General features: G+C 51.1%; 1 protein-coding gene across 3 annotated transcripts in view; it reads right to left on the bottom strand.

Moving 5' to 3' along the window:
* DYNC1H1 (dynein cytoplasmic 1 heavy chain 1) overlaps positions 1–14185 on the bottom strand; it is a 64227-nt gene that overhangs the window by 28190 nt on the left and 21852 nt on the right. For 2 of the 3 annotated variants that reach the window (XM_057733949.1, XM_057733950.1), the window contains 21 exons: positions 13423–13569; positions 11268–11408; positions 10778–10954; positions 10534–10644; positions 10332–10451; positions 9637–9876; positions 7863–8018; positions 7608–7721; positions 7263–7373; positions 6975–7184; positions 6671–6817; positions 6149–6315; positions 5873–6046; positions 4652–4817; positions 4382–4570; positions 4095–4289; positions 3162–3444; positions 2563–2663; positions 1817–1976; positions 540–783; positions 215–398 (listed from right to left, as the gene is read on the bottom strand). In XM_057733949.1, the coding sequence (XP_057589932.1) occupies positions 215–398; positions 540–783; positions 1817–1976; positions 2563–2663; positions 3162–3444; positions 4095–4289; positions 4382–4570; positions 4652–4817; positions 5873–6046; positions 6149–6315; positions 6671–6817; positions 6975–7184; positions 7263–7373; positions 7608–7721; positions 7863–8018; positions 9637–9876; positions 10332–10451; positions 10534–10644; positions 10778–10954; positions 11268–11408; positions 13423–13569 (3537 nt within the window). Of the gene's footprint in view, positions 1–214; positions 399–539; positions 784–1816; positions 1977–2562; positions 2664–3161; positions 3445–4094; positions 4290–4381; positions 4571–4651; positions 4818–5872; positions 6047–6148; positions 6316–6670; positions 6818–6974; positions 7185–7262; positions 7374–7607; positions 7722–7862; positions 8019–9636; positions 9877–10331; positions 10452–10533; positions 10645–10777; positions 10955–11267; positions 11409–13422; positions 13570–14085; positions 14102–14185 lie in introns of those variants that run through there. The other variant, XM_057733951.1, reaches the window with a different exon arrangement.

Genomic DNA, 14185 nt, shown 5'->3' with positions numbered 1-14185 from the left:
GGGCTGGCCCTGAAGGGACCCACCACACAACGGCCTGGTGAACAAGCGGTGAGCTCCAGCGCCCCACCGCCACCCCCAGCTGTCAAACACGCGTCTCCTCCATTCACCCCAGACATGGGAGTCACCAGGAGAGCCCTCGAGCCATGACTTGGGGGTGGGAAAGGTAAATGCGACCAGTGTTTGGGTCTGAGCGATTACAGGACCCCCTGCACACCTCTTGCTCAGGCAGATTTTCCGCTATTTCTCCTTCGTCAACTGCCTCACCGCGCTCCTCCTTCTCCCTCTTGATCTTCTGAATCCGTTCCCGCTTCACATTCCCTGCACTCACCAACACGCTCTTCAAGGCTCGGAGGCCAAAGTCATAGTGGCTTTGAGAGGAGAGCTGCTCATCGCATAGTCTAAAAGGGAAAGGGTTTTCTTTAAAAACAGTACCCTTTGAGCACCAACAGCGTCAGATGTCAATGAATAAAGAGATGGATATGTGGAAGGAACAGCACATTTAACACATGCTAGATCAGGAATAACTCCAAGCGACTCACTTGAAGAATGGGACGATTTTGTTGGCAAGGACCTCGGCGGTGCGGAAGCCCTGTGAGTACAGCATGACCTGGGCGATGAGCTGCCGGTCGGGCTTGGTCATGGCTAAGCTCCGGAACAGCTTCTTCAAGTTGTCTGGAAGGTTCGACCGGCCTGCGTAGCCGGGGTTCATGGTGATGAAAATGGCCATGTCTGGGCTCACCTTGACCTGTTTGTTCAGCAGCTCACAAGTAATGGGGGCAGAGGCTGAAAACCAGATGACAGTGTTAAGACTCACGATAGCCAAAAAACCGCTCCAAAGTCTCTAGAAGTGCAGACGGAGCACCCATCTCCCTCGCGGCCCAGGACTCCAGGGGAGCTGCTGTCTGGAGAGCCTTTCCGTGGGCTCTCACCAGACATGACACCCACGCGCCCAGGCAGACCCAACTTCAGAACACACCTCAGCCACACAAAATCTGTCCGAATGTGGAATGGATGAAGTCACCAGGGGCAGGAAGCCCACTGTCCTACTTGTGCATCACTGAGCATCACAAGGTCAATGCAAGAACCAAAATGCAGCCCGACAACAGTTGCAGGAATAAAAACCGATCAATGTCGTGACAAAAGCAACTGGCTTAGGTCATGAGAATTACCCTTTCCTAGGTCATCAAAAAAACAAAACAAAACAAAAAACAAAAAAAAAAAAACAATGCCCCCCCCCCCCCCCCCCCCCACAACTGCAGACTAGGGATTAGATTTCCTCCATAAGAGAACAAGGAGCACACAGGTACTGATTTCTTTGACACTGCTTTTGTCTTACTTAGGAGGTCTGGTAAGACAAGTTACTATTACTATGGAATAAAAGGGAACATTAAAAGGTAAACTATCCAACGTGGATGCATCTATTTAATTCCTCAGCTCACGTGCCAGGCTCTGTGGGGAACAAGCCCTCAGGCACTCTGGCCAGGACACCCGGCTCTGTGGGGATGCAGGGAGGAGGGTGGGGCACGGGGGGGCCCATAGGCTCAAACCTGTGTTGTGCGCAAACACGGGGGGAGGGAGCACGGGAGCTCTGCCTGCAGGGGAAGGACGGACGGCCCCGCTGGGCTGCTCTGGGGCGAGGGTGCAGTGTTATCCCGGGCCCTACCGTCCGTCTTCCATCAGGACACACCACCCTGCCTGCAACAGCGCGTGCTGGGAGCTACATTAAATTCTTGCTTATTTCTAATCAAACAGGTAGCAACCATCCACAGTGGCGCCCCGCCCCCTCAGTAACTGCAAGGAAGAAGCGGAGCCTCACTCTTATCGTAGTTGGGGCTGGAGTGCTCCCGCAGCGCCTCCTGGATGCACTGCACCTGCTGGGACACGGCTGATAGCATCCGCTCCTCCAGGCGGTTGAACTCGTCAAAGCAGCCCCACGCGCCCACCTGGCAAAGCCCCACGAAGATCCGTCCCATCGCCTGAAACGAGAAGGAGGAAGGGGGCTAAAGCCCTGGCCTCGGTGCTGGCTGAATGGGCTCTGGCCCTGGCTTGGGTGACTGGCCCCACTCTGGGCATATCACATCTTGGACCCCTCGTCTGCTCATCTCTGAAACAGGAATAACACCGCCTTCCTCCCGGGGTGGGGGGGCGGGGGCACGGCTGTGAAGGAGGAATCAGCTTCACACGTGAGGCAAGGAGCCCAGCCTTATAGGCAGCAAGTAATTCATAAATCGCAGTACAGACGTAACATATTATTTTTCCTCCTGTGCCAATAAAAGCCCAAAGAGAAAGCTAACACTTGTTAAAAAAAAAAACCTTTCCCATAATATTTGCTTATTCCCAGATACAGACACTAGAAAGATGTTACACTGAAGAGTTACTCTGAAGATGTGAAGCTCAAGTCGGCATCAAGCAGGTGTTGGGCACCTCAAACAGCTCCAGTAACCCAGTCCCCAAAGGATCATGCGGCGCCGTGAGGCTACCGGCTCTGAGAGGCGCAGGCGTGCTCTTCTCCACCTGACCCTCCGGCCCTTAACTCTAGGTGGTTCCCACAAAGCTTCTCACCTGGAAATCAAAGGTTTCATCACAGTTGAAAACCAAAACAAAGCGTCCAAGCTGATGGCCGAGAGCTTTGACAGACTCCGTCTTTCCAGTCCCCGCAGGCCCTGTTATTTGAAGAAAAGTAATCGAGAACTCAAATAAGAACACATCTTTAGTTTCAAGAACTGTAAAAGCAATTCATTAAAAAAAAAATCAAAGTACAGTCAGTCCTCAGTCTCACGGGGACTAGTCCCATGCGTACTCCAACCCGCGGACCCTCCAGCCCCACAGTCGGCCCTCTGTGTCCGCAGGCTCTGCATCCCTGGATTCAACCAGCCTTGGGTGGAAACTTCAATCCACTGCTGGTTCAGTCTGAGGAGGTGAAACCGTTAATACAGAGGACCAACTGCGTATCTACTGAAAAAACTGTGTGTCTAAGTGGACTCCCCCAGTTCAAACCAGCGTGTTCAAGGGTCAACTGCAAATGTAACAACCACCAACAGACTTCAAGTTTTAGAATGCGCTAGCCGTGCAGTTGAAAAATACATTTAGATCACTGCTTAATCTTTGAGAAGCACGTTTCTTATCTGACTCCACCTGTCCAGGTGTGGGGAGGGACTCACCAAAGGGGGACCCGCCCAGCCTGGCCTCCAAGGCCTGTGTCATCGTCAAGTAGCAGCGGTCAGTGAGAGGGGTCTGGACCAGCTTGTCCTGAACACCCAGGTACTCAAAGCCATAGTTAAACTTGGCATTGGCCATTTGAATTGACAACTGCTGCAACACGTCGGTCTGCTTGGGGTCAAAGTAAAATCGCATCTGGCTGAGCCACTCAAAAGACTTGGCATTGTCGATCTTGCTCTTGATCAAGGACCTGGTGACATCTCTCTGGTGAACCAACTCTGTAATCTAAAGAAAGAGTCACTTTAAGAGTTTATCAGAAAGTACATTTACATACTTTAAAGTATGTAAACTAAAGTACGTAAGTACATCCTCTGGGCGTGTAGGTTATTTAGTAGACTTTTAAATTGAGATTCTAGGTCCACTTACAGTATGAATATTCCAAAACATAAATTCACTTTTAAAAACAATAGGACTGTTGTTCACACAATGGAATTACATAGAATTCAGAGCTCTAGCAAAAACAAAGAAACAAATAAAAACACCTCACCTTAAGTAAAAACTCTGCAACTACCATGAAACGTGACAGGAGGAGAGCTATCAAGTCTGTCTGCCGCAATGGGCTTAGAGACACGCTGGGCTGGCCCAGCTGTGAGGCTTGGCCTCTGGGGCGGCTTTATGGGGAGGAGGGGACAAGAGCGGGAGAGACCTTGATGCACGAGTGTCACCCCTTTGTGCCAGGAGGTCATGTGTGTAACTCCTGTCCCCCAAGATTGCCTTTCGACAGAACAGAGCGCCCAGCACCCGCCCCAACGTCTGTCAACAGGCCGTTGACTTGTTTTTCTCCCTGATGCCATTTAGGAAATTCCTCAAGCACGAGTTCTTTCAACGGCTCGAGGTGCAGGCACGGGAGCCCGGCTGGGAGGAACGGGACTCACCAAGTGCTCCAGCTTGCGTCTCCGGAGTGGGGGCTGCTCCATGAGGACGGAGTCAGCCAGCACGTTGAGGGTGACCTCCACGTTGCTGAGCACGGAGTGCAGGGGGGCCGCGTCACCGCTCCCGCCAGTGCTGCCCAGAGCCGTCTCCACGTTCTCAGACCAGGCGATCTGGGCTGACAGGACCACCAGCTGGGCCTGTGACACACGGCACACGAGACCCAAAAGGATGGTTTTAAGACTGGCCGGCGCCCGCACCTTCACACTGCCCCCCTGCGACTGCACGTTACCTGGTATTTGTCAATCCAGGTGATGTAGGTATTTGGGTCAATTGAAGTTGCTTTACCAAAAATCTCAACTTCTGTAACAGACTCAGCAAGCAGTTTGGCCAGTGTGACTCTCATCTCCTTCTCTACCAGCGTGAGCCACTCGTTGATTTTGGGATGTTCAGTAATTGACACGGGGGTTTTAAACATAACCTGAAATAACGAAAATCTAAGAATTAAAGTGTGCAAAGACGGGAGTGAAGTTTTCTGAGCTACAGTCGTAAGAGCAACTACCTCTTCTCCTTCACGGGACGAAATGCCCAGCACGACAGAGTTATCTTCGTTTAGGATGATGCTCGAAACGCCAGCAAACATTTTCTTGAAATGTTTCTGTAACTTAGCTACATTCTTACTGTTTCCAATGATTTCAAGCAAATCTTCATCGCCCACAAAATAGAACCTAAAATTAAAACAGCATTTAAGTTGCGAAAACATGACCTATACATAAATAAATAAGGTGAATCAAGGCAAAACTTCAAATTGTAAGAAAGGAAAGTGGATGTGGATGGTGGTGGACTGTCTCCAGCCTGAATTCAGATCACATCTGAATTTCTTCTAGCCCTCAGCAAAAGGCACACTCTCACCTAACAAGATACTGAAGAGAAATTCACCTCACTGCATGAATTTTTTAAAAACCTGCTCAATTTATACTAAGTAAACTATTCAGAAGGAAAAAAATGTCACTTAGAAAATAAAATAAGACTTCCCCGGTGGTCCAGTGGTTAGGACTCTGTGGTTTCGCTGTAGGGGGCAGGGGTTTGATCCCTAGTCAGGGAAGCTCCACATGCTGTGCAGTGTGGCAAAAAAAACCCCAAAATAAGACAAAAAACAAAAATAAAAGAAAAAAACACTACACAACTCTGGGACTTCTTTGGTGGTCCAGTGGTTAAGACTCTGCTCTGCCCCATGTGCCGCAACTGCTGAAGCCTGAGCGCCCGGAGCCCATGCTCCGCAATAAGAGAGGCCACTGCACTGAGAAGCCCGCACACCGCAATGAAGAGCAGCCCCTGCTCTCTGCAACTAGGGAAGGCCCGCAGGCAGTGACGAAAACCCAACGCAGCCAAAAAATAAATAAATAAATAAATAAACAAAGACTCTGTGCTTCCAATGCAGGGGGCAGGGCTTCAATCCCCGGTCAGGGAAGTTCTGCAGGCCACGCTGTGCGGCCGAAAAAGAAAAAAAAAAAATCACAGCTAAACTTTTAAGAGACACAAGCTGCCTGGGAGGGTGCATAATAGTTTAAGTGAAGCCTGGTAAACAAATCCATGGTAGAAAATTGAGGGTTACTTGTTATAATTAGGAATCAATAGATGAAAGAGAAACAGCATTCATTAAATCAATTATTGGTAACAAAACTTTAATGTCAGAGTGAGCAACATGGGCCAGGAGAGAGGCAGCAGGAAAAAAGTGCCGGAGCTGAACTTCTTTCGGTCCACATCAAAACCACGCTCTCACCTGGGGAAAGACGAGCGCTCTCTTTCCAGGTACTCTCCCAGGGCTTTCTGGATCTTTCCTAGCAGGTCTGCCAATCTCTCCAGAGATCTCTGTACCCCCTGGATGTTCAGAACGTCCATGACAAGGGGAGACTTGGATACTTTTTTCATTAGAGCCAAGAACTCTGTGCTGATACTACAAATCAAATGGAAAGTGAGGTTAATGTCAGCCTTCACGCCAAGGGCGGTTACCAGCCAAGCCTGCCCTTCAGCCCTGCGTCCCAACTCAAGGCCGTACCTCTGGAACCGCTGGGTCTCCACCGGCAGCAGGTGCTTGATGTCGGCACTGCCCGTGAAGATGCCCTCCAGGTAGACCCAGCGCCTCTGCACGTCGATCCACACATCGAAGAGAGCCATGATGCGGTTCAGTTTGTCTTCCCAGCTCAGGGCGTCTTCTTCAAACACCTACCGGGTAGATGGAAGGCAGAGCTCAACTGCTAAACTCTCCACTCAGGTACGCCAGAACTTACCCCAACGTACAGCTAAAGACCCCATCAAGGTATGCGACTCACTTTTTCTAAAAACAGGCACCTGGTAACTGTAAGTCTGGCCAGTTTTATATTTTTAGTATTTTTAAAAAATTTATTTACTTTGGCCGCAAGGCACGCTGGCTCTTAATTCCCTGACCAGGGATCGAACCCGTGCCCCCTGCAGTAGAAGCATGAAATCTTAACCACTGGACCGCTGGGGAAGCCCCTTAACTGTGAGCCGGAAGGTATCACAGTGGACGTGTGGGAGGGAAGCCTCTCTGCACCGGTACCTTATAATACGGAGAGAGCTTCATGGCGGACACGCTGTTGATGTGCTCTTTGACCTTGTTGAAGAGGTCATCCCAGCCGCGGATCAGGCGGCACTTGTTCTGATAGTTGACCAAGTCTAACTCGTAAGTATTCCACACTTCTCTTATCTGAATTGAAACCGAAAGAGGCAAGTCACCAATACGTGGGTGTTCACCAGCCACACAAGGGATCAAGTGTTATGGGGACAAAACGGACCACGTGAGGCTCAAATCTGCATCACAGCCGGAAACACGACATGAAAGTGCCCGTCAGTCTGTTACTTACCTGCTTCAAAAATTCCTCCAAAGCCATCTCCCCCTGTGCCACAAGCAGCACATCCTTGACAATAGCTTCATTCTTCTGCAAGTCAACATCCCAGATTTGGCCAAGGGTCAGCTCAGAAACAACCCAGTTTACATGAAGCCGTTTCATCAGCTGTTTCCAGTGGCGATCTTTAAGTGCTTCGGATTTCAATTCAATCACCAGCATGTTTATCTGTGGAGAGAGTGAGCCAGGTTACCCGTGCAGCATGCTTTGAGAGGACATCCAAGACCGCAGCTCCGAGTCACCAACCTTCAGGTAACCTTTCAGAAGCCTCTGGACAAACTCATAGGACGCATATTGCCGTAATCGTGCGGGGAAGTTTTTCAGCTGGTTCAAGAGGCCATCTAAATTTTGCCGAAGCTGTCAAGAGAAACACAACACAGTATTTAGATTGCCAACATTCCTTCAAAGGATAAAATATTTAAAAAATGGTAGTAAAAGAAATTTTACATTAGTCTGGATGATTAATGTAAATGACCATTAAGTGACACTTTGCAGACTCACAATACAGTTCCTTGTTGCAAAGTTTCTAAGTAAAGTCTACAACTTTCAGTATGTGAAGGTACACACAACATGAGTTTCAACCATATATACCTTTCGAGGCTGCACTGAAACCCATGGTTGTTCCTTCATCTGATCAATCTGCTCCCAGACCTTAGAAAGTTCTGACCAAACGCCTTTGAGGTCCTGTAACTCTTCTAAGGCCACCTGTGATCAAGAACAGTAAAGCAGTTAAACTTCGGAAGCAGAACCGTCTCAGAACCTGCCAGGGCCCCTGAGGTGGCCCTGGCTGGGGGCAGAGTCAGCGCGCGGAGCCCGGCCCCACCTGCCCGCTGGAGCGGTGTGTACCTGGACACGCTCTTCACTGCCGCTGAGAAGTCCCGTATCGGTCAATTCCAGCGCCTCCTTGGCCTTCGCACACTTCTCCCGGTCGTCCTTCAGCCTGCCAAACTTTCCTTCATATATGGTGAGAGCCTGAAGCGCCTCCTCCGGACGGAGATTGCCCTGAAGCCGTCAAGGCCAGAGAATCAGAGCCGGTCTCAGGACAGATGAGCTTTGGCTGTGAGACGGCGGAGGGGGCCTGCTGGGCTTCTAGAATTTGTGATTCCTCAAACATGTCTGTGTACGTGAACCCTCAGAAAGTGTACACTGGTGATGCGCGTCCATGACTGGACCAACTTCCACTTCCAGATCTGACGCAGGAAAGGTGGAGCGCCTCTCGGCACAGCCAACCCCTCACCGAGCGCCGAGGGAGACCCAAGAGAGGAGTCAAGACAGGCCCGAGCCTGGAGCAGGACACGCCGGACAGAGGGGACACGGCGCCTGGGCTGCCAGCCATGCCCACCCTGAGGTGCGCAGTCACCGTGTCAGTTACTGAGAGAAGAATGAGGAAGAAAGCATGTCCTCACGGGGGAGGACGCTCCCTCAGCATAAGTGCTATTCACACACTTCCTCTCCACTTTAATAACCTTTGAGAACGACTACACAAAATGCCAGCTAAAGTTTTAACTGTAACACATGACTAGCAAGGCGAGGCAGTAAAGAATACCCAAACTCAGGGGCTCACACTCCTGCCCAGTGATCAGCGGTCACTCCCCTGCGTAACCTGGCAGTTACTGGTGTTAGCAAAAGCACAGCCCGCTTAACACCGGGGCCCCTCGGCCAAAACGAAACACAAAGCCTGACCTCGGGCCCGGCGGCACGAACAGGGCTGCGGGCAGGACGGAGGCTGACCCAGTAGCTGTGGGGGTGGGTGGCAAATCAGCCCCTAGGCCTGGTGCAGAGAACCCACACCCTCGCTACAAAACCAACGTTCAGAATGTTTTAACATCCTTCCCCTTCCATGTTTACATGTGGGTCTAAATGTGAATTTCACCCAGTGAATTCCACTGGGGAGGCTGTGACCTCCGTGCCTGAGCCTCAGGCTGGCCGTCCCGCTGCCTGAACGCCCCTGTGGCAGTCAGCACACGCGCCAGCCCCTCCCTCCGTCTCCACACGGCTCCTTCCCTGCAGAGCAGCAAAGTACCAACACCCCTCCCCACCGGCACACGGCCGTCTTGTTCACGTTTCCTGTCCTCTGTCCCCCACTGGAGCAGGGCTCCATGGGGTAGGGCTCCTTTCTGGGCACCACTGTATCTCTGCTGCCCAGAACACAGTTGTGCTCAATAAATACTTGAATGAAGCCAGAGACCTGGGTGTGGCAGGTCCTGGGTACAGAAAAGCTTAACAACTGTGATGACGGTGGCACAGCTCAGAACTGCCCCCCACCACACAGACCTAGCAGTGACGGCAACGCGACGCTTGGCCTGTGTCCACGAGAAAGGAAGTTCTAACTTCTGAGTACACCTAAGTACGAGGGTAACTTAAGGACAGGAAAACATAAGTCTTTAAAACCATTTCTTGACTTAAATGACTGTAATGAGGGGTTCCAGGTAAAAAGAGGTCTAAGTTGGCTTTTATACTTCAAATACACGGTCCGCAAGTACCGCTCCTTTTAATTACAAGAAGAAAAAGTCTTCATTCTGGAAAGCTAAGCCACGGCAAGGCCTTTTAAGTCTGAAAGCAGAGACTCCAGATCATGCTGCTGGTTTGGGAGAAACCGAGACGCCGGGGCGAGACTCACCGTGACGGGCTTGGTCTTCTCCCAGTCGGTCAGCAGGTCGGTGGTGCGGCTCTCCACGGCCCGGTCCTCCTGCACGATCTTCATCTGCAGGTTTGCCACCTGCTGCTGAATGGCAGAGTCCTTCCGCCGCATGATGTCGTTGAAGGCCCCCCATTCTCCCTCGATGTTGTCGATGTAGAGCCAGGAAGGCGGGAACTGGAACCTCTGCTTTTCCAGCAAGCGCTGACCATTGCGGTAGAGCTTTGAGAGTTAAAAAATACATTGAATGTTTTCCTTCTATAATGATAACAGAAGCTACTGACAGGTTCCCACATACGAAAAGACACTCCATGGTTACAGAACACATTTGCTCTCCTCCTGAAGGCACCGTGGCCAGAGGGCAGCACGATGCCCCGAGGGCCTGCCGTGGCCGTGGCCAGTCCCGTGGCTGCTCCCGGATGCATCCAGGTGGCCCTAAGCAGGGTCTATGCACGCTGGAGCTGGGCTTCACACCCTCATTCCAAATTAGAAGAAGGAAATTCAAGTCTGAGGACTTGATCCACAACAAAAGTAAAAGATTTTAAAAGACAAAAGCCTGCGGTTCTCAAACCTTGAGGTGCCTAAGAATCACCTGTCCACCTTTACAACCACAGCAGGGGGTACGACAGAAACGCACTGCGGACCCCACCTGAGACACAGTGAGGGCCAGAGCTCACCTCCACTTGCTTTTCAAACTGCTTGATCTTCCGTTTCAGAGACTGCACGTAGGTGATGAAGGTCACTGCGTCAGAGGTGCTGGCCGTGTCCACCGAGTGTTGCTCCAACTCCTGGCGAGACTGTCCGGAGAAAGAATAGGACTTAACAGGGAGCCGAGGGGACCAGTGGATGCGTCACACCAGCAGGACCCTGCCTGCTCACCTTGGAGATCTGGGAGTGGAACTCTGTCATGTTTGAGCCGAGCATCTGCCCAAATTTGCTGAGGACCTCCTTATGCCAAGAGTCGTACTTCAGGTTCACCTTAGACTGGACCTGCAGGTGAAGGAGCACACGACCACGGGTCAGCAATGCTTTCACGATGGAGGGTTTATGCTTCAGCTACATTTTAGTCAGATGTTAACCTTCACAGCTACCTGGACACCTTTCATAAGACAGCAGAGCTTACCTTGCCGTAATCAATGACTACTGGTCCAAACTCTTTCTTGGTCTCTGCATTGTCAAAGGTTCCTCGGGCCTTCCTTATCTGAACCAAGAGAGCCTGCCACTTGTTGAGATCTTCCCCGAGTCTGTTATAGATGTTCTCAGCTTGCATGTCCCACAAACACTGATACTGAAGCCAAACCTGCAAATGAAGAACACAGTTAAATACTAGTTTGATTTTTCATTTTGTAAAATGTTAATATATATTTTCATATTCTGTTAAAAGGTTCATGTTCTTTCATCACTGTCAGGAAAACTCTCACTTCAAATTCTCAGAATTTTCCTATCAAAAGGGAATAGTTTCATGTTCTCCAAAATAATTAATATCCCACAAGGTCTGTCCTATTGTTCACTCCTTGCTTTAAAACAGCAAATATTACCTCGTACATCACATTATTAAAGCTCATACTCGTAAGCGTCTTAGACAACATCTTTGAATGACATCCGCGTCTCACCTTGACATACTGTTCGACTTCAGTGACGATGCCCATGACTGCAGAATAGGACTCCTCCAGGGCAACGGGGCCATCTGGCATCCGTGTTAGAGCATTCCGGTAGAACTTCTCTTCTTCGGTCAGTTCGTAGTGGACACCCACCTAACCAGACAAAGCCGGAAATGAACACAGGCAGTGTGCACAAAAATGTGACTCTCAGAGTCACCCTTCACTTGAAGTGGTATTTAAGGGATAACATTCACCTACCCCAGTCACAGGCAACAAGAAGCCTGCTCACAGTTAACTCATCAAACCAAGGAAAGGAACATCAACCATGAGCTAGAAGATGTGGCGTCGCTGTGGGCGTGAGGCGGGAACAGCGAGCGGCGAGCCTCGGGAGCAGAGAGCTCGGCGGCCCAGAACACGGCCCCGCGAGACCTGAGACCTGAGCCCCTCACGCACGGGCGCAGCACAGATGGTGGCACCTAAGACAGCATGAGACACCACGACCGCGTGTTCACACCAACGTGGATGTTGGAACCTTCGACACAGTCACTTGTCTGTTTCAACCACATGCGGGCCTGTCATGTGCCAGGCACTGTTGTAGGTACAATAAACAAACAGACGAGAACCTCTGCTTACGCAGACGTTTACGTTCTGTGGGAGGAGAGAGACAACGAGGGGGAAAAGCGAAGTACACAGGATGCCGGGACGGGGAGCAGTGCTATGGAGAAAAGCAGGAAAGGGAGGGAAGATGTATTTTAAACAGGGGTCAGGGAGGGCCTCACTGAGGAGGTGACATCTGAGCAGAGACCAGGAAAGGCAGGGTGGGAGCCCTGCGAGTATTTGCTCCCAGGGCTTCCGGACAGGGGATCCGCAAGGGCAAAGGCCCGGGGCCAGGGTCCACCAGGCACATGTGAGGATGGGCAAGAGTCCCCACGGCTGCAGCAGAGAGGTGAGGGGAAGAGCGGGAGTCAGAGAGGTGGCACGTGACGTGGGGCCCAGCAAGCCACTGTGGGGAGTGAGACAGGAAGCTGCTAACAGGCTCTGAGAAGAGCAGCGTCAGGGTCAACGTGATTTAAGATGTACTCTGGCTGCTGTGTTGGAAACAGACTTCAGGGGGCAAGAGCAGACACAGAGAGACCAGTCAGGAGGGGCTTAAATAACCCGAGTGAGGGATGGTGGTAGCACTGCATGTGGTAAGAAACAGATCAGGGTGAATTCCAAGGATTGAGACAGCGGGCGTCCGGGCATGGGCTGGAGGACGGGAAGAGAAGACTGGGGGAGGAGCAAGCCTGAGGGAGGGGACTGGAGATAAGGCCAGTTTGACACGTCCAGCAGGTGGTCAGGTGGAGACGCCCAGGAGGCAGAGGGACGGGCAGGCTGGAGCTCAGGATGAGGCCGGGCAGGACAGGCTGCATGAGACACAGAGAGCGCAGTGGAGAGGGCACCCAACACGCAGGAGCCAGTGAGGCAGCCAGGCCAGCGAGGTGGGAGGAAAGTAGGGGGAGAGGCCAGAGAAGAGCATGTGCCAAGGAGGAGGAGGGAGAAGGAGAACCGAGCTTATTTACGTTCAGCTAAGAAAAGAGACACGCCTCCTAACAGGATCACTATTTTCTAGAAAAGTCGGTTACAGCAGAGGTTGTGGAACATGTTTGTTTGAAAACCACGGGTCCTGTTTAGAAGCAATATTGCCTATAGGCCAGTCACTAAGTGTAACGGTCTCTTGAGCTTTCCTTCTGCTCTAGGAGTGTCCTAACAGAAGCGTATCACATCTGGGATTTGCTGTAAAATAGTCTGGTGCTGGGGGCTGGGAAGGGGAATATGATGCAACAAGATCGGCCACAGGCTGATACATAAAGCAGGGTGGTGTGACCTCGTATGACTCCCCCTGCTTCTGTGTATGTCTGCAAATTCCCATAATAAGATGCAAGGCGGGGGGAGCAGGAATTAAAATTCCCAGAGAAGTTCGTGGAGGGGGTTTCCAAGAGACCACAGACCAGGGCTCCAAACCCGACTGTGTGGAGAAGTAACTACTGGGAAAAATGTCAGGTCACACAAAGCTTCCTCCAGCTTTCCCCCAGAGTGCCGAGCTGAGGTCTGGAGTCTGAAAAAGATGTGTCAAGGAGGCGCATGGAGGCCATGTCCCCGAGCAAGGGGGAGGGGCGGTGCTCACCTGGTACCTCTGACTCTGGATCCTGGGGAGAGACAGCACCACCATCTTCCAGGCGAACATCTCCTGGTACAGCTTGTACCTGCACTCCTCGATTGGCGGGTTCAAATAGATGACCTGGTTGGTTATTCTCAGCTCATGAACGACATTCTGTGAAACGAAGATTTCATTTTTACTCAGCGTCTATTTCATCAGTAAAGTGGCTTTGACATGTAACATTTCCTCTAATTATTAAACTACTTCCATCTGAACCACAAAGTCTGTTATCTTACTAACAGATCTAGTCATCTATGACCTCGTGTTTGTGGTCCGAGGCCCTCCCCAAAGGACCAGAAGAGGTCAGAGGGCAGGCCCTGCCTGGGTTCCTCCTGTGCCCCCCAGTGCCTGGGTGTTGAATGTATAACGAATCACCACAGGATCTGAGGTGCACGACAGTCTTTGGACACGAGGACTCACGACCTGAGAAACCAGCAACATGAGGCCAACTATACTGATGTATGTTTACAAGTCGGGGTCAGTCTGTGCCACCTGCCCTGCTTCAAGCTAACGGAGAGTTCCAGCTCAGTCTCCCCAGACACTCCATTGGCTCAGACACACTCACTTGCTTTTCTGCATCTCAGTATTTTATTTTTTTAAAGGTCTTTTACTTTATTTTTTTGGCCGCACCTCGAGGCTTGCAGGATCTTAGTTCCCAGACCAGGGATCAAATCCGGGCACCGGCAGTGAGAGCATTGAGTCCTAACCACTGAGCCACCAGGGAATTCCC

This window comes from Hippopotamus amphibius, chromosome 4, assembly GCF_030028045.1.
Source record: "Hippopotamus amphibius kiboko isolate mHipAmp2 chromosome 4, mHipAmp2.hap2, whole genome shotgun sequence".
Classification (NCBI taxonomy): domain Eukaryota; kingdom Metazoa; phylum Chordata; class Mammalia; order Artiodactyla; family Hippopotamidae; genus Hippopotamus; species Hippopotamus amphibius.
The sequence above is the reverse complement of the archived record's forward strand: the minus strand, read 5'-3'. Positions and strand labels throughout refer to the sequence as shown.